Genomic DNA, 21,532 nt, shown 5'->3' with positions numbered 1-21,532 from the left:
CCAGCCCGGGCGCGGCCCCTCATTGGCCCGGGCGGGCACGTGACGGCCGCGAGCCGCCGGGCGCCAAATTCAAACGGGGGACCTGAAGCGAGCCGAGCCCAGCGGGGCCGTGACGCGGGGCCGGCAGCGCCGCCGGGGCTCCCTCCGCGATCTCCGGTGAGTGCTGCCCGCCCGGCCCCGCCGGGGGGAGGAGGACAGGGGGGTGCCGGGGCTGTGGTGCCGGGGCGGGGGTGAGGCCTCCCCGTGAGGAGCGGGGCCCTGGGTGCCGCAGCTCGGCCGCCGGGCAGCCCCAGCGGCCTGCCACGCTGGGCGCCGCCTCGGCTTTTTGTCCCCGGGGCTCTATTTTTTTATTTATTATTATTTTTTAACCCACGCAGGTGGCTTACTGATAGTTTTCTTGCTTACTGGCCGGCCCTGTCAAGTCCACCGATGCTGAGTGCCTTCTTCGTTAAGAATTGTTATCTAAAATCTTGCCTGAATCGTTTCTTATCTCAGGGTTTTGGGATTTGAGCTGTATGCTGCCCTGTGGCAGATTTGTCCGACGCTACAGAATTCTACAGCAGGAATAGCTGGAGCGTTTACTCCACATTTATTTCAAAGCACCTAGCCTCTGCTGCTTTCATTATGTGCTCTTATGGTGTCCAGGGCAACCTCTCCTGCCCAGATCTTACACCATCTGCTAAATCCCCTTTTCTCTCGTCTTGCGTGATCTGCTTACAGCAATAAGATGTAAGGATCAGGGCTGCTATTTCTGTGTTACAGCTTCTCATCCCTCCAGCTTGCTGGCTGATGCTGATCAAACCACTTTACAGCTAAGTCTTAGCATCCCTTTCTGCAAATCAGATACACGTGCTTTCCTTCCCTGTTAGGTACTCTATGACTCTGAACTTCTGATATAAATTATCTGCTTTGCAAATATCTCTCCTGTCCTGCTTACACAAGATGTGAATAAGAGAATTACAGTACTATTTTCCCATAGTCTGGTCAATCTTGTTAAAAGTTCTCAATTCTGATTTTTCTTCTTTTTTTTTTTTTTTCCTAGCAGTGTAATTACTGGTGATTACATATGCGCTGTGGAAGGCCTGTGGCAATTTGCTGCATCTTTCTTTTCTGTTCCTGCCATCTTCGCTCTTACATTATATCTTTTGTTTTGCAGGACTTATTATTCCTGTTTTCAATGGAGAGTGACTGTACGGATCAATAATGAGGACCAGCCCTCGCAGGCCCTTAATTCTCAAAAGACGGAAGCTGGCCATTCCACAGGAGGATGCACCCAGTACTTCAGCAAGAGATGAGCAGGATGGTCAGGGACAAAAGACATCTAAGCAGGAGCACAGCCAAGAGGACCAACATGACAGCCAAGGCAGAGACAAAACGGACTCTGGCCTGCAGAAATTCCCAGCAGGAATAAAAATAATCAACCATCCTACCATGCCCAACACACAAGTAGTGGCCATCCCTACAAATGCTGATATTCAGAGCATCATAGAAGCCCTTACAGCAAAAGGAAAAGAATGTGGAAATAATGGGCCCAACAAGTTCATTCTCATTAGCAGTGGGGGCACCTCTTGTTCATCAGGTTCAGGACTGTCACAGCATCTCCCCTCAGAGAAACCTGGTGCAGCGATCAAGGCTGCTGATGGTCAAGTAAGAGAGAAGAATGTCATGCAGACACCTGGGCTTGCAGGAGGGACAACGACCTGGCACTCAGGAGTTGATTCTGTGGTTGCACAGGAACAGGAGAGCACCAGTATGTAACTCTTACCCTTTCCTTCACCATAATAGATGGGCAAAGTTGTGCAAAGTGGGACAATGGATCTCAGTATGCAGTAAATTGTTGAATTATTTACAAAATATCTGTATATATGTAGCGAAATCTGAAGGATCCCTGTGGATATGTTTTTGGTGGAAGAGACAGGTCTGGCATATGAAGTGTGTACCAAGGCAAAATTTTAGTGCTGAGGGAAAAAGAAGTGGGGTTGGTTTAAGGGAATCTAGTCTATTAGAACAAAATACTAAGCAAAGAAGTGATGGATGGAATCAAGACAAGCATGAAGTACCCTAGTCAGTGACAAAACATAGGAGCCTGGAGCTCTGAAAGAGAAATGTTTCCCATCCTTTCATAACTAAGTGGCAAGTCCATTTTTTCTTGACTGTCACATGAAGTTGATGGGCAAATGTTAGAAGTAGGATAGTTTTTACTTTGACTCACTGCTCAAATAGTATTTGTAACTACGTAGCTTTTGTCTGTGGCAAACTTTATCCTGCCGCCTGACAGGAACCCACATACTGTTCTAGTTAGTAGATATATTGTTACAAACAGCCTCACTAGAAACAATAAAACTGGAGTAGTTTTCCATTGTTGCTATTGAAAAACCCTGAAAACATGGAGCTTCTGACTTGGGTCTTGCGCTTAGTCTTTCTTTCTTTCTATGGTGGCATAAAGTGGTTTATGCCACCACTTTCCTTGGCCTTTGCTTACTGGGTTCATCTTTTAGCTGAAAATGCTTGAATTCTTGAAGTACTGGAGTTAACACTGTCCTGTTTTGATTGAGAGCAATAGTCTGGTTTGATTGTTTTGTTTTGTCTTTTTTTTTTTTTTTTTTTTTAAGGCTTCAGCTTTTTTCAGGAATTGGGCAGATTCTCATACAATCAGGAATTTAAGGTATATGCACAAGAAGCTTTAGCTTTGCAGTATCATCTTGTCCTTATCGTGACACAGGGATACGTTTTTGAGCAGTGTGATTAGTGCCTTCCATTTGGCATTAAGGTGAAGGAAGAGGATTACTTGTGAGTAAGCAGAGTTATGGGCTTGTTATCCCGACAGGCAGTGGCGAGACAATGAGCTCTGTGCTGGATAATAGTCTCACTAACATCCAGTGGCTGGGGAAGATGAGAACTGATGGACTAAGTCCCTGTTCTGTGAAGCAAGATATGGAGAAAGAGAACCAGATACCTCTGCAGGAAAAAATCAAGGTAAGCAGGCAAAGGCAACATAGTGTGCACTGAAACCCTTGATAGGGATGCAATTCATATGGATTAGAAGACTTGCAAGAACTAGATGTGACCAACTCTAAGTAACCTGATATTGCCTCTTACTGGTTTTGCATAGCAGGACATAGATTACCCAACTCTTTTTGTCAGCTCTTTGAGCACTCATGTATTGTTTTTTCTGTCTCAGACTGAAGAAGATTCCACTGCTGTTGCCATTCCTACCTCCTCTTCTTCCTCCTCCTCCTCCTCATGGCAGGATTCGATATCAGAACGACCTCCTTACTCGTACATGGCCATGATCCAGTTTGCCATCAATAGCACTGAGAGGAAGCGTATGACTCTGAAGGACATCTATACCTGGATTGAGGATCATTTCCCATATTTTAAACATGTGGCTAAGCCAGGTTGGAAGGTAACAAGTAGGCCCTCAAGTTGCTGTGGGCCTCAGGGTGATACAGTCATAAGCTTTCTAGGTGAAAATGAAAAGTTGTTCCCCAGCCTGCAGAGCAAGATGGAAATTAACTTATATATCTCACCCCAAATACTCTCTCATTCCAGGCGTTCCCCCTTCAACTTCTTGTATCCTTTTTCTCGTGCTACATAGGCAGGATGGTGGGATGTTTGGTCATTGCAGTAAGAATAGGGCTCTCAAGAGTAAAGAGAGTAAGAGACTTATGGTAAGGTTGGCTGGGTATGCAGTGAATATGAAGGTCCACATTGTCTGGACTTCGGAATGGAGTCTCCTCTGCCAGAGCAGTCACGTCTGAAGTAAGCCCTACAGTGCTGATAACAACTTCTGCTATTCAGTTCCCCCCCCCTTGTTCCTTTTTCTCCAGAACTCCATACGGCACAACCTGTCCCTTCATGATATGTTTGTCCGTGAGACATCTGCTAATGGTAAAATCTCATTTTGGACTATTCACCCTGATGCCAACCGTTGCCTAACGTTGGACCAAGTGTTTAAGGTGAGTGCCTCATGCAGAGAAAATGGCACAGCCTATCCAGTCTATGCTAGACAGGCACCTTAATTTAAAAGGAAATTTAAGCTACTTTGACATCAGCTTCTCTGTAAAAGCTGGACTCAGTCCTGGCAAACAGATGAACACTGTATTTGAAAGAAAAAGTGCTGTGGCTTTTGCTGCTGGAGCTTTTCTGGGATACATTTAATTCTTCAGGTGGTGTACCAAAAGTAAAAGTGAGTTAGTTCAACCTGTTTCCATGGGCCTGCAACAAACTTCTAGTGAGAAGCTTTCCACTGAAGTGGGCTAGCAGTTCTTGTGTTGACTAGACAGCCACAGGATGGAATTATACTGTCCCAGCCAGGTATTCTAGGAAGTACCATTTCTATAGAAGAAACAGCTTGCAGGTCTGGTACAGGAGTGTTTAGTCTTTTGTATTTTCTGCAGTGGGTGGGCAGATTTACTCTGGTTTGCTTGAATTATACGAAGATTAAACTGTCCCATTTTCCCTCCCCCCCCTCTCGTTGATAACTTCCTCTTATTTTCTTATTTTTTTTTTCTCCCTCTCAATGCCTTGTTGCTACCAGCCGCTGGACTTGGGGTCACCAACATCGCCTGAGCACTCTGAATCAGTAAGACTTTCCCCCTGGCTCGGGGCTTGGGCTTCCATTCTCCTCTTGCCCATCATTGAAGGAAAAGACAAGATCTGGGGAGGGGGGGCTGGGTCACTGCTGCACCTGGTCAAACACTCTGTGTACACCCTTTCTGGGGAAAGGTGTTGAGCCAAAGGTTGATTGCATTCAGGTGATACGTTCTCTCTACAGCTTGGCTAGAGCTGTACAACTTTGAGCAACTAAAAATCTACTGCTGAAATAGGATGCAGTGGGCACCAGCAGGCTTCAGAGAAAGCTAAGACAGGATTTGGGTACAATCCTAATCTGTGGCAGCAGTCCCACTCTGTTCTGGGTCTCACAACCAGAGAGAATGGGATCCCTCTGTGCTCCTTGTTTCGTTTGGAACCCAGCTGCACTGTGACTCTTAGAAGGATAAACCCATTTACTGTCTCATGCATTCAGCAATTTTAACAATGATGGATTTACAATGAGCCAGTAAGACACTTTTCTGTTACCACTGCAGTCCTGGCCCTCATTCCATCTGCTTTGACCTCTGATTCCTGTGTTGCCTCTGATATTCCACTTGAACTTCAGGTCTACGGTTTGTATGGAAGTCAAATACACAATAAATGTATGCTGTTCAACTTTCCTCAGGCACTGAGGGCACTGGAACAAGGTCAGTTCTACAGCAGAGTACACAGCTGGATCAGCTATTTCGTGCCATTTCCTTCTTTTTTGACTGGTAGCTAGCTTTGAGCTGGCATGACCACAAAACAGCAAGTGTTGCAGAGAGAGACAGCGTGATTGCTGGGTGCTAACAGCTGCTTTTGCTGTAATTAGCTCAGCACAGGCTTCTGGATTTGCAGCTCTGAATGAGACAACGGAATTAATATGAATTCTTTTTAAATAATTTCCTCCTTCCTCTCATCTTCCTTATTTTACAATGTCTACAGCAGCAAAAGCGACATGTTCCAGATCTTCAGAAGAACGTGGGAAGCAGCAGCAAAACTGAACCCCAGAATGCACGTAAGTGTCTACATCAGCTGAGGCCAAAGAGAACCATTCTCATAAATCTTAGGCACTCTCCCAGGTTCTCGTAGGAATAAAGTAGAGACTGTTATCCAGCTTTGCCTGCTTACACACTTCCTACAGCTGCTCCCATCTGTCAGGTTTAGAGCTGAAGGTAGAGCTACAGTCTCCTAGAGGATGGGAAGGAACTGGGTGTTCAAACTGAGTGAGAGTAGAATTTCCTCCAACTTGAGGACTAGGATCTGTATGCGAGGCTGTATTTTCCTCTTCATCAGGCCTTCTGGCTTGGAATTTGTATCCTCAAAACTAACAGAAAAGGCAGGTGAACCTGTCTCTGATAAAATGGTTATTTGGGGGTATTTAGAAGCACTTTCTGTTAGGTATCTGATTTTTCCAGAGGTGGTAGAGGAAGGGCAGGAGGCTAACAAATCCATTCTTTTCCCTTCCAGGCCGAAAGATGAAGCCTTTGCTTCCTCGCATCAACTCCTACCTGGTTCCAATCCAGTTTCCTGTGAGTCAGCCTCTTGTGTTGCAGCCTTCTATGAAGGTTCCTCTATCCATGGCACAGGGAGCATCCCTCAACAGCTCAGAGACCTTCCAGTGCAATAAACGCGTGCGCATTGCACCAAAGGTTGTTTTTAATTCTTGTTTTTGGGGGGGTGGGATGGAATGGGGTGTGTTGTATTTTGTTTTCTCCATAGCTGCTGTTTTCCATGGACTGTGTTCTTTACATGGTTCCTTTGTGTATCTTTACTGGGTCCTCCAAGCCTGTGAGTTTATGGCTAGGAACCTACCAGTGGCAATCCTTGCTGTCCTTTTCTGTCTCTAGGGTCAGTGTTAACTGCTAGTTGACTTGCTGTAAAGGACATTACTTTAATTCAGTGGAGAAGTGGGCACTCTGGACTGCGTGGTCCAGACTGTCTTTTTTCTACTGCTCAGATGTGAATAAGTAGGAATGGGAAAAATAGCTTTGTTCTGCCCCTAAAGCACTCCGAATTTCATAGCTCTGAAGAGTCAGCCTTAGTATAGGGCACTGCTTTTGAAAGATCATTTACTTGCACATAGACTCTTCCCAGAGATTTTCAGTATCTGCTATTTGCCAGTTGTGGAGTTCTCAGTTATTCTGGGCTGAAGAAAAAACAGCTATTAAACAGGGCTTACTCTTCACATCTTACTGACTCACTATCTTGGATACTTAGGCATTGTCAAGCTTTTCCATCCTTTCTAACCTTAATCTTGTTTTCCTTCTTTTCCTGTTGCTTTATATTCTCTCCTGCTGTGATTTGTCTCTTCCTCATGTTTTGTTGTTTTTTTTCTTCTAATAACCTCAACTTTTCTTTCTTTTTCCTTGGTTTCTGGGAAAACTGTCCCCATTCATTTTGTCATTGCATATGTACATAATGTAAGGAGTAATCAAAACCATAAATATGTGGCTCTTCTCCTGCCAGTCCTTCTAGAAATTGCTCATTTCAGAATTATTCTGAAAGGCATGACTTCCAGTCACTTAGCTAAAACCCTTCCCATTGGGATCTGTAGGATCCTCTGTATCAATATCACAGGGAGATCAATGTTTATCCATTGTTATTGCTATTTCTTTCTCCTTTTACCTGTTCTGCTGTCCTTTACTACTAGTCTTTTTTTTTTTTTTTCTTCCACTGCCACTTGTATTTTAAATGGGTTAGGTCCTTGCTAACTGACTGCATATCATTTTTTGTCTCTTTGTAGATGTCACTCTCTATGGATGAGTCATCCTCTTTGCCTGTGGCTATTGTCAAGGAAGAGAGTCAATGTGATGAAGGCCTATTTTCTCAAACCCATTCTCTAAAGGAGAGCAGCTCCCAACCCGGTGAGGAATTGGCTTCTTTCCCTGAGACTCGCTGTATAAAAGAAGAGGAGGTCTCACAGCTGGATGACTGGTTGTCCCCCTTTGCCTCAACCCTAACTGTAAAGGAAGAGCCAGCCTTGTTCCTCCCAGTCTCAACTGCAACTGAGAATAAACATTTCACCGCACTGAAGTCACCATCTAAGAGTTTTTCTGACACGTTAGTTATAAAGAGACGTGAGAGGCGGGAAATGAGCAGATCCAGAAGGAAACAGCAGCTAGCACTGCCTTGCTCTGAAGAGCCTGTCCTCATTTTGCCAGAGAGCAATGACTTTGACCCTTTCCGGTTAGGGGCAGACTTACCCTTCCTGCAGGAAAGCCAGGCTCCAGAGAATGTATCGCAGCTCAGCTGCCTGCAGGGGGAAGAGGGGCCTTTCAAAACACCAGTCAAAGAGATGTTCAACAAATTGCCGGTTTCTTCCACTCCCAGCAAAGTCCCAGCAAATGCTACTCCCCCACTAGGAGGCCTTGATCCCTGGAAGTCTGCATCGTTGGCCAAGGAAAGTAATGAGCTGGATTTCAGTCCAGTGAGAACCCTTCAGTTGCCATTTACGCCCCTCCAGGAGAACCAGGACTTGCTGGGTTTTAACAGCACACCCCTTAAAAATCCTCTATTTGAGTCTCCTCGGGAACTGCTCAATGCAGACTCAAGTGACATGGTGCATGGCCCCCTCACAAGCTCTCCAGCTTTTACTAATGAATCTACCAAGCAGTTGTCTGTTGAACTGCCAGCTTCTGGCTTTACTGAAAACCGGTCACTCATGGAGGGCCTGATCTTGGACACTATGAATGACAGTTTGAGCAAAATCCTTCTAGATATCAGCTTTCCTGGTCTTGAGGATGAAAATCTAGGAACGGACATTAGTTGGTCTCAGCTTATACCTGAACTGAAGTAAACTGGCCAGAGGGCTGAATTTGGCTTATTTTGATATTATAGAAAGCACTCTCCTCTTCTGAGATCTATTCACATAGTCTAAAAAGACTGTCTGCTTTTGACTAATTCCCTTGTTTGTGGGAATAGTGGGCACTATTGACTCCTGCTAAGCTGGGAGACAGGCCCATTGGCTGCTATGAACTCCCTTTTTGAGATGCAATAGACTATTTATGTGGGATAAGATAGCCTCTCTCCAAGGACTCTCATCTTTAGTACCGGGTTAGAGAGGTTCTTTCGGGAAAACATCTAGATAGACCCTGAATGGCATTGGCTACTCAAGGGATCAGAGAGAGATACCCCTCAGTTATGTCCGATAGAAAAGGCCCTGAGAACTTCCTCTTAGCTCTGTCCTTATTTCCCTTTGCTTTGTTCTCCTCTTATTTAGCATCTTTTGTGTAGTTCTAATGGCTGTAAATATTGTACATTCCTTACACTAGCTCTTAATTATAATAGTAATTTTATTCTTGTAGGATTATCATGGGAATATTTGGGCTGGTAAAGGGTTTGACTTAGTCTTGTCCATATGTCCCACTTGTCCTGTACTCTTCTACTCTAGATGAGAGCCCAAAATACTATTTTCTTCTTTGACCTAAGAAACCCATTGGCCTAGGCTGTTTTGAATGTTGCTGGCACACAGATCTGAAAAATCATCTACACGTGACTGAGTGACTACTCAAGTTAAACAGAACCTAGGGGACTAGGTAGAGTCACTGTTGCAGTAAGATGGGCTTTTACTGAATGGTTAAACCAGTCCTCATTATATTATCAATTGAAAAATGTTTTTAAAAAATAATAAAATACCAATATTGGCAAGTGAATGCCAACATTTTCACTGAAAAGTGATCTCTGGAAGCACAAGGTATGTTTCTAAGTGCAATAGGGTGACTCATCCCAGTTCTCTAGAACTCGTATCAAACGAGGAAATTGGTATGGAAAAGACCTAATCCTTCTGCTTACAGTCAAATAATGGCTCACGCATCTACATATGCAATAAAGTTTCTCTGGGAGCACAGTTGAGTGTTGTCTTTACTGCTGCCACTTTTAGTAGCATGTTTAGGCTGGACGATGGTATGAACAGTTTATTTATTTATTTATTTTATTTATTTATTTTGCTTGCTTGACATATGCCCTGGATCTTAGTCCTGGAAATAAGGCTAGATTGCTATGGGAGAGGAGAGGATCAATGGGAAGAGGATGTGTTTAGTATTGCTTTGTATTTAAAAGAAACATTTCATGTACAGGTGATGCTTTGATAGCAAGGGTTGTTTATAAAATAGTTTCAGTAGCAGGCTAGGCAACCACAGCCATCACCTGGGCAAACTGTTCAATTTATGCACTGGTCTATGTTTACAAGAGGTTAGGAGCACATTGCCTCAAATGATTCCACAAAATGAAGTGAGCTTCCTTGGTACTGTGCCAACGATAGCCCATGAAGATATCTCACTGCCTAACATCAGGAAGTTATGAAATTTTCTTTTACCCCTAGGCAACATGGTTTCTTGAAATCTTTGTTCTATCTGAAGCACTGAGGGTGGGGGCAGAAATATTTTGAGTAGTCATAGAGCACAAAAAGATGGAAAAAGAAAAAGAGAGAGAGGCCAAGCACGTACTAAATGCATTTTACTCACTGCTGTATCACAAGAAGCAGCTCCACTAGAGAAGCTGAGGGAAAGTGCACTAGTTTATATCCACTGTTTTTGGAATGCCTAATGTTTGTCTGATTTCTGGTCTGTCTTGTTCAATGATGTGGTACAAAATGTTTTTTTGTTTTGTTTTTGGTTTTGTTTTTTTTTAAAAAAAAAAAAACATGCAGCAAATCTGTTTTTGGTGGGCTAGAGAACTAGATCTGTGGGGATCAGTGTGTTGAGGTTTTTTGTTTGGTTTTGATTTCATTTCTTCTGTTAGACAACAGTTAGCTTATGCCTGCAGTGCAGGATCTCATTTTTGTTTTCCCTCTGTTGAAAGAGTTGTTTTTTTTATCTAAATGTTATACAAATACAGCTAATCATTGTATAAATTCTTTTAAGCTTTTGTTTTCAACCACAGGCAACACAAGTGCTGTCTAGATTAGTGAGAATCTACTGGACAATTTTCTGTTGTCATTGTTTTCTGTTTGTCTTCACTTCTTATAAATTTACATTTCTTAAGACTTTTAGCACATCCTTATTTCAAAAAACACAACTATAGGTTTACAGTCCACCTCTGTTCTTTTCCTTGTATGTATTTTCTTCAACATAGTTACTTTATTCTATCATCTACATGTTTAATAGGCAGACTTGTAGCAGTAAACCGCTGCTGCTGTCACTGCCTATATCATCAAAGGACTTAAGAACTGAGTATAATCCTATGCTATTACTACTCTTAATTCCTACAGCAATGATTGAAATATATTTTTTTCTAAATGGGTAAATCATGGGAAGGAAATTAGAAAAAGGGCCAAATATTCCTATTGCCCATATTCTCAGCTGTTCTATCCTGTTCCTAGCAGCACTATGTTTTTTCTGTCCTCATTGGGTAAGTAATCAGGACGTTTCCAGTATTACTCAGGCCATCTTGACAGTACCAAATCACAGTTGGTTACTTGACTCCTCCTTTTATATCATATACTTTTTACTGGTGTGGATGGGTAAATCCCTATGCTGTGGGTCAGAAATACAGAAACTTAATCTGAAACATCAGAACAGCACCAGCAGACTAGTTTCTGTATTTCCTAAATGCAGAACAATTTCCACTCAACATTTCCGTTTCTTCTGTCATCCGTAAACATAAGAGCAGAAACTTAGATGTGCATGTTTTTAAAAATTGCAGTTCTCTCACATGCATTTGTTACAGATTATTTGCTCTCAGCAGATATTTCCAGTACTTACTGGTTATTATTTCAGCTTCTCTTGACAGAAATATTGTATTTCCTGATCTACATTTCTGTCTGCTTAGCACAAGTGATTGCTCATTTTGAGGCCAACAGTAAAAATATTTTACTAGCCTGCCACGTAGATCTCAGACCAGAAAAATTTTGTCATTGATTCAGATATTGAAGCTGTATCACTTCTGATTGAATCTCAGACGTTTGCTCGCCTCTGGGTAGGAAATAAGAAACAAAGCTGAAGGCTATGATTGTTGGCTGTCAGAGGCCTACGTGTATTTTGTTTATGATTGATTTGCTGACACTGCCTATGAGGGCAGGTCTTAATTTCTTCTTACCTATAAATTTCCTCTAGTGAGGAGCTCGTGTCCTCCAGCCCTGACTGAAATCGTTCTTCTCTGAGAAGGAAATTGTAACAGACTGCTGTGAAAACTCATCAAAGCCACACAACACATCTGTCTTCAGGGAGGGGAGCCCAATCTGAGGAGGAAGCCATAAATCTATATCTAGACCCGTTGAGAAGGAGAGATGCAGATGGAAGAAGGCAAGATCATAGTCATGAGACTGCAGGAGAGGCACACTTTGGGGCATGCTTTCTGCCAGTGCACATTACACAGCTGTCAACGCTTAAAGCTTGTCAAGCCATCCAGTTTGACTTTTACCTCATTTCTTGTTACTGAGAGGATGCACATGTGTAACTAATATCAGAGCCACCTAACAAAAAATTACATTCCTAGCTGACTATTAAATGCTCTTGTCCTTGAGATAGCACCAGTTTCAGGTGGGTGATCCTTTGCTCTCCTGGTCAGCAGAGGTTCGCTGATGTGGCTGAGCAAACGGGAAGAAATGACCTTTTTGCCCTGGCACTCTTTGAACTGGTAGGAGATGTCAGCATTGCAACCAGTTCTCTTTTCCACTGACAAATGGTGCCACCTTTCTCCAGGTGACTATGGGACGGGGAAACTGCTTTGTTGCTGGGATGCAACTTGGAAGCCTCCCTGTACAAGCATTGTGAGCTTGTACAGCCTCCACATTCATCCTTTTGTGTTCTGTGGCAAAAGAAAGGGGAGAAAGATTTGCAACAGGGTTTTTAGCCGAAATCTAGTGCTCATGCTGTGTATGTGACTGCCTGCAAAGGCAAATAGAAGGGTAATGTATGTAGTTAGTGAAATATTTATTGGCTGACTTTTATGACATTCAGATTTCCACAAAGGGAACTGCAGGTCTACTGCTAAATATCATGTCAGTCAGACAATGGAGATAAAGGTAAAAAAGGGAGAAATAAAGATAGAGTCAGTGACAGTTCAGTGCAGTACTAAGGTACACCTGCCATGAAGGATGCATTCCAGTATCCTCAGCGCTTAGAAAACAGATGGAAGACTGTCCTGTAGAAGAGATGTTTCCAACCCCAGGAGACTGTTGACTACTTGTGTTGAGTTACTGCTTTCCTGAGGAGATTCTGAGCTGTTAATACGCAGGCTGAGATGCTGGTGTTGTGTGTCAACTCTGGAGAATCACCTATTACATTCACAGGTAAAGTGAAACCAAACTACTGTGATAATGGAATTATCTCTGAGAAAATGGGAAGAAAATGTCTGATCATAAACAACAACAACAACAAAATAGCTCTGTTAAAGTTAATATTTTTAATATAAAGTTACTCCAAAATCAGTACATCCTTATGGGTGAGAAGTCAAGCAAAGTGGGAAGAGGTCTGCATGGGTAAATGAGCTGACTGTGGTAAAACTCAGAAGAAGGAATAGTGCAGAAGGTGGAAAAAGGGACAGGCCACATGGGAGGAATATAGGAACACAAGCATGGAGGGATACAACAAGGAAGGCTGTTGCATAAATGGAATTAAATCTAGGAAGGGATATCAAGGACAACATGAAGGGCTTCTTCAAACTCATCAGTAGCAAAAGGAAGACTAGGAAAAATGTGGGTCCACTGCTGAATGGGGTAGGTGCCCTTGTGACAACGAGCTGCTAAGACCAGCCCTCAGGAATCCCAGATCCTAGAGAAAAGAGAGAAAACCTGGAGAACGGAAGCCTTTCCCTTGGTCAAGGAGGATCAGGTTAGAGATCATTTAGGCAAATCTGAAACCCACAAATCCATGGGCCCAGATGGGATGCACCATGAGTGCTAAGAGAGCTGGAAATTGTTATTGCTAAGCCACTCTTCATTATCTTTGAAAGGTCATGGAGATCAGGAGGAAGGGGCCTGAGGACTGGAAGAAAGACAGTGTCATTCCAGTCTTCAAAAACGTAAAGAAGGAGGACCCAGGAAACTGCAGGCCAGTCAACATTACCTCCATCCCTGGAAAGGCGATGGAACAACTCATCCTGAAGTCATCTATAAGCATGTGTCTAAGGAGACTGTACCACATCGGACAAACAAAGATAGTGAACTGGTAACAATAGATGTGAAGAAGGCAGAGGTACTTAAAAACTTCTTTGCCTCAGTCTTCAGTGGTGGTGGTCAAATTTCCCACATCTCTTGAGTCTCTGAACCTTTAGGTGAGGTCTGGGAGAGTGGAATCCCTTCCAACTGTAAGTAAAGAGCAAGTTTGGGACCTCCTGATGCAATTTAATAACTGCAAAGCTATGGGGCCTGATGACAGGCATCTCAGGATCCTGAAGGAATTGGCTGATGTAGTCACCAAGTCACTCTCCATCATATTTGAAAAATCGTGGCAGTCATGTGAAGTTCCCAGTGACTGGAAAAAGGGAAACATTCCTCCCATTTTTAAAAAGGGTAGAGAGGAGGATGTGGGGAACTACAGAGCAGTGAGCCTCAACTCTGTGCCTGGCAAGATCATGGAACGAATCCTCCTGGAGGCAATGTTAAGGCACATGCAGGACAAGGGGGTGATCCAGGACAGCCAGCATGGCTTCACCAAGGGCAAATCATGCCTGACCAATCCAGTGGCCTTCTATGATGGAGTGATTGCATCAGTCAACAAGGGAAGACCAACTGATGTCATCTATGTGGACTTCTGTAAGGCTTTTGACATGGTCCCACATGACATCCTAATCTCTAAATTGAAAAGGTATGGATTTAAAGGGCGGACCATCCGGTGGATAAGGAATTAGCTTGATGGCCACACAGAGAGAATAGTGGTCAATGGTTCTATGTCCAGGTGGAGATCAATGATGAGTGGTGTCTCTCAGGAGTCTGTCTTGGGACTGGTGCTTTTCAATATCTTCATCAATGACATAGACAATGGGACAATGACATAGACAGTGGTTTGTCTCCTAGCTCCACACAGAACTATCTAAGTTGTGGTTTAATGTGACAGGCAGCTAAGCACCACACAACCAAAAAAAAAAAAAAAAAAAAAAAAGGAAAACTCATTGGTTGAGATAAAGACAGTTTAATAGGACAGGAAAGGAAGGGATAATAATAATCATCATCATCGAATATACAAAACAAGTGTATTCTGACTGATGCCCAGACAGTCCCTGAGCAATGGCAGCCCCCCTGGCCAAATACCACAAGTTTACTTGTTCAGCATGACCTTATATGTTATGGAATTGGACAGTTTGGGTCAACTGTCTAGGTTGTGTCCCTTCACATTTTCTTGTGCACCCCCACCCTTCGTTGCTGACAGGGTAGTAAACTGAAAAGTCCTTGTTTTAATGTAAATACTGCTCAACATCATACTGTTATCAGTATTATTTTTCTCCTAAATCCAAAACATGGCACCATACCAGCCACTGTGATAATTGCTGCAGTTCAGATGACACATTGGTTCTTGATTTTCAGTTACAACTTTTCTTGAAAAAATGCATATGACAGATAGCTTGATACACAGTTTACCAATACAAAATAACAAGCAAAAGATTATGCAAAGCAGATCCAGTTCCATGCCTCAAAATCTGTGAGAAGTCATTAAATAGAGCACAATGATTAATTGCATTTTTTTAAAAATTTGGAATTCCAGGATTCTGACATTACACGCTTGTCTATGCACAATATTATTTTGGATCATAGAACAGTATGAAATTGCAATTGCAATTTCTATTTTGGATAATGGCTGTATATTGTTAATCTCTGAAACACTTGATTTAGGTGTAATTATATGACCTCTGCAGTATAATCTGTCCAGAATTACCAACATGTGTTTTCTACATTAAGCTTCTGTTTTGAAAAGCTTTTCTTCAGGGCAGTTAAAGTTTTGTCTGCCTAGCTTCTCATACACACACAGATAACAAGAGGAGGAATGGTGTCTGGCATTGTCAAGACAGCAGTAACTGAAACTTTAATAAAAATACTGATTTTCAAGAACTCCAACCTCTTAGGGCCACTTTGGGGAAGCTGGAAGTGACTATATGTGCTCTATACTTCTGCTGTCTCTATATTTAGACACCCCTCTGTTCTGTCTCTTGTTTAATGTGTTTTTATGTGTTTCTATGACCATACCCTATTTCCTCTTTGCTCTGAGTGCTGTGTTTGCCTTCTCCTTTACTTCTCCCTCTCTTGAAGTGGGGAATGCTACAGGTTAGTGCGCAGATGCTGGGAACATCTGTGATGTCCCACGATCATCAATAGTCCAGCCAGTTCTCTGAAGAGGGCTTTCAGGTTTACAAAGTTTCTGTTGGGAATAGTCTTACAAGAGAGCAGCTGTCTCTACATTTCCCTCCACAACCCCACCACCAAGATGATAACCAGCCTCCAGCCCCTAACCTGTCATCTAGATAACTTTGGTGCGTACACTTGCTTTTTATAGACCTACACCACGTCTTCTCATGCCCTGTTCTCATTTTCTGTGCTTATTAATCACTCTCTTTTTCTTTTTCAAAGGCTATTTTGGACCTTTGTCATTCCTTCATGTCTATAAATAGCAATATTGCCTTAAAACTTTGGATAGTGTTTGATGTATTTAGGATCCAATAATAGGAGGGGGAGAAATGTCAGGAATGCAGCAGAATTGACACCATAAACTCATCATCTTCAGGGTGTTAGATCATTGAAGATGCTTTTGGCATCACTGTGCTTTTCCAAGTGTTTACAAATAATGAGATCAATGTCACCGAATGGTCTGATCTTACAAGGTCCACCCTGTAACTAATATTTGATAGCAAGCATTCTGCAATGCATACCCATGGGACTGACACATTGCAATGATAAAAGCGTTTCTACCACTTCCTATAAATGAATCTCAGTTTTGTTTGTTTTGCTGTTTTTATTAAAATCCCAGTTGCTGGAGTTAGGAGATCATAATATAACCTTTGCTGTCATTCAAACCATGCTACGGCCTAGCCATCAAGAATGCAAAAACCAGCTGCATGGCATGATGTACAATTGCAGCTTAAAGGCTAAGAAATGAAAGGAATATGGTATTTAAAATAAAATTTCACTCTTAAACTAACACTGTTATCCATCAAGTCCTTGGGGTGATGACACATACCTCTGCCTTCCAGCCACTGTATGCGCATTATCTACACAAAGCTGGCTCTGAACTAGCAACTACCATGGTGGGTGATTCCATCACAAAATACTGAATTGTTTGAGAAGAAAATATCCATACAGTCTCAGGCAGATTTATTCTTGTTCTACTGGGGAAAGAATGAGAAGGGAACACAGGGAATTCAGTTCAAACAACCCAATTGCTTCTATAAATAAAAGCAAAATAATGTTTTGCTTAGGTTATAAAAGCATTTAATGCCAAACTTTTTGTTGAAAAGATCTACTCCCTGCTGTGCAGTAAATGCTTGAAGTTTATCAAGGTATCATTCTTGGGTTGGATGTATTCTTTTTTTTTTTCTGAATTTAATGAAAAATTCCCAACTTTTGTCTGAGTTATAAGTACTCTAAAAAATCTATTTCACATCTTTAGAAGAGACATAAGTGGCAACTAAAATCTGAGATTTTTTCAGTATGGATTGTGCTTCAGCACAGACATGCTGAGGTGTATGGAGATTTTTTCTGAACTGACTCTTCATGACTGCCAGGAGCTAGGCATGAGAACATGAGCTCTCTTGTGTTGCAGGGTCTTCTGCTGGTCTTTAAGGAATGGGTGATAGGAAGGAAGACCTTGTTGAGAAGTGATTCAAGTAGCCTAGTACAGATGGGAACTGAGAAACAATAAGGAACAGGAGGAGTTGGTTAAGGGCCACACTGGTCACAGATTCAACAGTGGTCCAGATTAAGGCTTTGGCAAAACAATCAGTCTTCAGGGATGGGTTTGACTAATGTTTGAAGGATAAGCCCAGCACCAAATACCCATAAATAGAATACACAATGGAGAAAAGATGATGATTCACTGCGCAGGGCTGAGGTGCTGTTCTCAAACCATCCAAATGGGATAATGCAGTCATGTCTTTGTAGATTTAGCCATTGAGCACTAAGGCTTCAATTTCTGTATTTCTAGATGAAAATCTGCCTTAAAAAAAGCCTGTGCAGGCTGTAACATCCTTTAGAGTGGCTCACTTTCCCCAGACTGGAGTGTGAGTGTCTGAGCAGTTCGATAGAACTGTTACAGTCGAGGTGTTCACAAAGCATCACAGTGCAGGAACCACAAGGGTGCTACAGGTGCAAATATACTTGGCTTAAACTGTGCATACCAACAAATATACCTGGTTAAAGTGATTACAGTTAATATTAGCAAGTTATACTGATGGCTGATCAAGAATCTGACTGATCTCAATTGCTTTAAGATACAAAACAAGCTATTAGAAACATCACAGGAAACACTGCAGTAGTTCTAGCAAGTGTTGATAGCAAAGTTTTACAGAGAGTCTGCTGGTGAATTTTAATAGTAACACCTGTCCCCAAAGGAAAGGAGCCTGGCGGCAAAGATAGCCAAAGAAGAGATGCTTTACCTTGAGGACTATATCCAAGACTGAACTGGGACTGATAAGGACTACGCTGGGCTTCATTTTGAGCAAGAAGATATTTTTTCTTTTTCTACAGATAGCTATTACACAGGGAAATTAAAAAAAAAAAAAAAAAAAAAAGTACTGGTATTTTTCATTTATTTTCCAAGGCTTCATTACTGCTTTTGATAATACACTCACACATTAAGCTTGCTGAAGCAACTTTAACAGTGCTGTGGATTTATTTTTATTTTTTTTCTGTGTGGGTGTTCATCTTTTAGGACATTCTTTGAAAGGATCCTTAATGATGTAAAAAAATATTTATTATTATGGCTGGATGTAGAGACTTAAAAAAAAAAAAAATCCGTGTCAGAGATAAGTGAATTCTTAGCCTCAGATGAAGTGGATAATGGAAATGTTATTCTCCCTACAGATGGGAAGCAGAGGGACATTGAAATGAAAGCGAGTACTCGGAGATATACACAGGGGACATCTTTCAGACTGCACGTTTTCAACTGCTGGGCTACTGGCCTTAAATTTGCAATTATCCTTGATCTCAGACTTTTGCATCCTTTTACTGGTGAACATATTTACTGGTGAACAACCAGAAATTTTCTACTTTAAACATCTTCATGAGCACAGAGAAACCCTAACCTGTGCAAGACTGTAGCCACAGTAATATGCATTAGAACTCTTTAATAGAAGAAGATATTCTTTCCCCTTGTGAAAACAAAGCCAAGTCATCTATTGTAATTAATGTAGCCATGTAACAGAAGGTGGAATTTTGTATTGCCTGCTGCATGATCAGTATCTGCTCTGTGGCAGCACTAATTATTCTAACCAAGCAAAGAAGGTCTCTTTGCATACAGCTTAGTTCAAGCAGTGAAATCAATACAGACAGGACACAACTCACTACAAGCAATATTTATACAGCAGGGGATATTTATATTGGACAATATTGTATGAAGTTTGCCACACTGTTTTCATAAAATCAGCCCCTGCGTCAGATGATTATAAAGACTTGACCATAAAGGTATACCTAGGCAAACTGAAGTACTTTCTGAATGACCTTACTGACAGGACACACTTTGCTGCTGAGCAGCTGAGCTAAAATGTTACATACATTTGAGATCACAATTATCTCAAGAAAATTTGCCAGACATTCACAGACATAAATACTGTAACTGGTTACTCATTACTTGAAGAATAGGAATATATTTTGTTATCCAAATTGACAAATTGGAGAGAATTCAAATCAGAAGAAGCATTTTTCATGCTTTTTTGTTTGTTTCTGGAGATGGAAAGAGAGAAAGAAACGTGTAATTTGCCTGAATAAAATTTGTGCTCTTGTTCTTCCTCTGCACCATCTGTGCATCCACAGATTGTGCACAGGTTGGAGACAGAATACTAGAGGTTGAACAGAAAGTCTTCTCGTAGAGATTTTATACTGGGCCACCACAAGGAGTCTGCTGGCCCTGACATAGTTGCTTAACCCTGTGGTACTACCACAGTAACATGCAGCTTGCTCTACCAAACTGAGGCAGTGCCTTGGAAACTGGTGTAATGTGGAAACAACCTCTGGGCTGGCTACATTATGTATGGGCTGTTGTTGAGCTCTGTAACAGCCCTACTTGATACAAAGGAAATGTAAAGCTCTATCTACAATCCACCCTCCCAAATACACTGTGTTGGCTCTACAAGAGTACAAACTAGTAATCTCCAAATTGTTGAAAGAAAGAAAATACAAAGTCAGAAATAAATCTCTAAGAAAGGGACAAGTATTAGAAGCTTCAAAAGCAGCAGAATACTTTAAAGAGGAACAATTTGGTTAGGTAAACCTTCCCAGAACTGAGATACAAAAAATATCTGTGGTGAAAGACACTCACCTTGTGAAATTCAAAGTCAAACCATTGAAAGTCTTCGACACAGCAGCTCTTCGAACAGCTGGGATATTCCCTAATGATCCTGGCATTGAGATGTAAAGTCTTAATTTTGTGTTTTTATTTAATTTGGGAACTACACCTTTCAGCAAAGGAATCTATTACTACCCTTCAATACTCCAGGCAGTATTCATTGGTTGATTCAGCAATGGTATAGCCGGTTAGAATATTACCCTTGTTGCTTGGATGATTTTTCAGCTGGCTACTGGAAAATTCTGTTTTCCAGTGCCTTTCTTCAGAAATATGGGCACCAGTTCTGAATTCTTCAGCATTTCTCAGGGAAAGGCATAGTTACTGGGAATAAACTTAAGTTTGCTACACTGTGGTCTGGTTCTTCATTAGAAAACCTTTAAGAGTGTTGATTCTGGGAAAAAAAAAAAAAAAAAAAAAAAAAAAAAAAGCTGAAAGTACCTAATCTACTTAACAATCAGGCTCTTTTTAGCAAGAATGGGATGGAAAAAGTGAAAAGCTGAATAGAAAAAGCCAGACATATAGAACCCAACATGCCTCTGAAAGGAGAAGTAGATGAGTCCACCTCCATAATAATGGTAGGGTTTTCTTTGCCAGATCTAGGAAACAGCACATCACAGGATACAAAAAGTCAAGTGACCTACACTTTGGAGCAAAAGGGATGAAGGAGAGGAGAAAGTTTTAAACAACATTTGAAGAATTATCCCCCATGAGGGACTAGGAGAGAAATAGTTTCTGAGTTAAGGGACAAGATTAGGGGTCTAGACACTGAAGCAGGACTACTCCAGCAATAGCAATTGCAACAGCTGCAATGCAAGACAATTTTAACTGGGCTTCGCCAAAGCACAGAACAAGATATAAGTTATAAAAGGGTGGGATATGTCCTACTTGAAGCATATAGCTAGCTATGAGGAGGAACTGGGGCTTGGAACTCTGAGTGCCTGCACACTCTTCCAAGGTGGTCGAGGATCTCATAGGAAGCTGTGTAACTCTGCCCATAGGCTTCAAGGCAGGGACTGGGGGGGATCTGGCTGCAAGATGTTATATTCTACTTTGCAGTTTTAAGGCCAGTTCTGAGGCTTTAAGAAAATTGGCACTGCCATTTCTGCCAGCAGAAGTTGAGCTACCTAGTAGAACATATTTCTACTCCCGTTCCTGCTAAATCTAGTTCTGCCAGTTGGTGCTGAGGGAACCATGACAACCTGTGTGAAACAGCATACTGGGAAACAGCAAGGTAAACCTGTTCAAATTTCAGAATTACTCTAAAAATGACCAGCCTCCCTTGGAACATTTGAGGACCAGGGATCCCAAGAGAACTGCTAACACTGTGATAACTACCAGGGAGCTAAAGGTATGCAGTGTGGTTTGTTTTGCACTGGGGCAACTTTGCAGTTTATGTGACCACAGTGAGGTCTCACAGTGGGTGACTAGACTCATCTCTTTACACGGACTTTTGGATTTATTTCCTAACATTGTATAGTCAGTGTTATATTTTTATACACAATCTAGAACATCATAGAAATAATTGG

At 41.9% G+C, this 21,532-nt stretch overlaps 1 protein-coding gene across 2 annotated transcripts; it reads left to right on the top strand.

Annotated features, from left to right (window-relative positions):
* Window positions 1-2: 2 nt before the first annotated feature.
* Window positions 3-9,424, top strand: FOXM1 (forkhead box M1). Of its 2 annotated transcripts, XM_027449842.3 has the most exons (9): window positions 3-156; window positions 1,157-1,750; window positions 2,828-2,976; window positions 3,182-3,406; window positions 3,831-3,959; window positions 4,541-4,585; window positions 5,521-5,593; window positions 6,046-6,227; window positions 7,322-9,424. In XM_027449842.3, exons 2-9 carry the CDS (start codon window positions 1,204-1,206, stop codon window positions 8,372-8,374), a joined length of 2,403 nt encoding a protein of 800 aa, XP_027305643.3. In that variant the 5' UTR covers window positions 3-156; window positions 1,157-1,203; the 3' UTR covers window positions 8,375-9,424. The 2 variants fall into 2 exon arrangements, with proteins under 2 accessions (XP_027305643.3, XP_071899136.1); XM_072043035.1 differs by lacking the exon at window positions 4,541-4,585.
* The last annotated feature ends 12,108 nt before the right edge of the window (window positions 9,425-21,532 follow it).

This window comes from Anas platyrhynchos, chromosome 1 (assembly GCF_047663525.1).
Source record: "Anas platyrhynchos isolate ZD024472 breed Pekin duck chromosome 1, IASCAAS_PekinDuck_T2T, whole genome shotgun sequence".
In the NCBI taxonomy this organism is placed as follows: Eukaryota; Metazoa; Chordata; class Aves; order Anseriformes; family Anatidae; genus Anas; species Anas platyrhynchos.
The sequence above is the reverse complement of the archived record's forward strand: the minus strand, read 5'-3'. Positions and strand labels throughout refer to the sequence as shown.

Bases quoted from the DNA above. Each gene is read 5' to 3' on its own strand.
- FOXM1 (XM_027449842.3), top strand. From the start codon at position 1,204: ATGAGGACCAGCCCTCGCAGGCCCTTAATTCTCAAAAGACGGAAGCTG. The intron at 2,977-3,181 runs GTAAGCAGGCAA...TTTCTGTCTCAG, and splicing joins CTCTGCAGGAAAAAATCAAG to ACTGAAGAAGATTCCACTGC. The intron at 4,586-5,520 runs GTAAGACTTTCC...CAATGTCTACAG, and splicing joins CGCCTGAGCACTCTGAATCA to CAGCAAAAGCGACATGTTCC.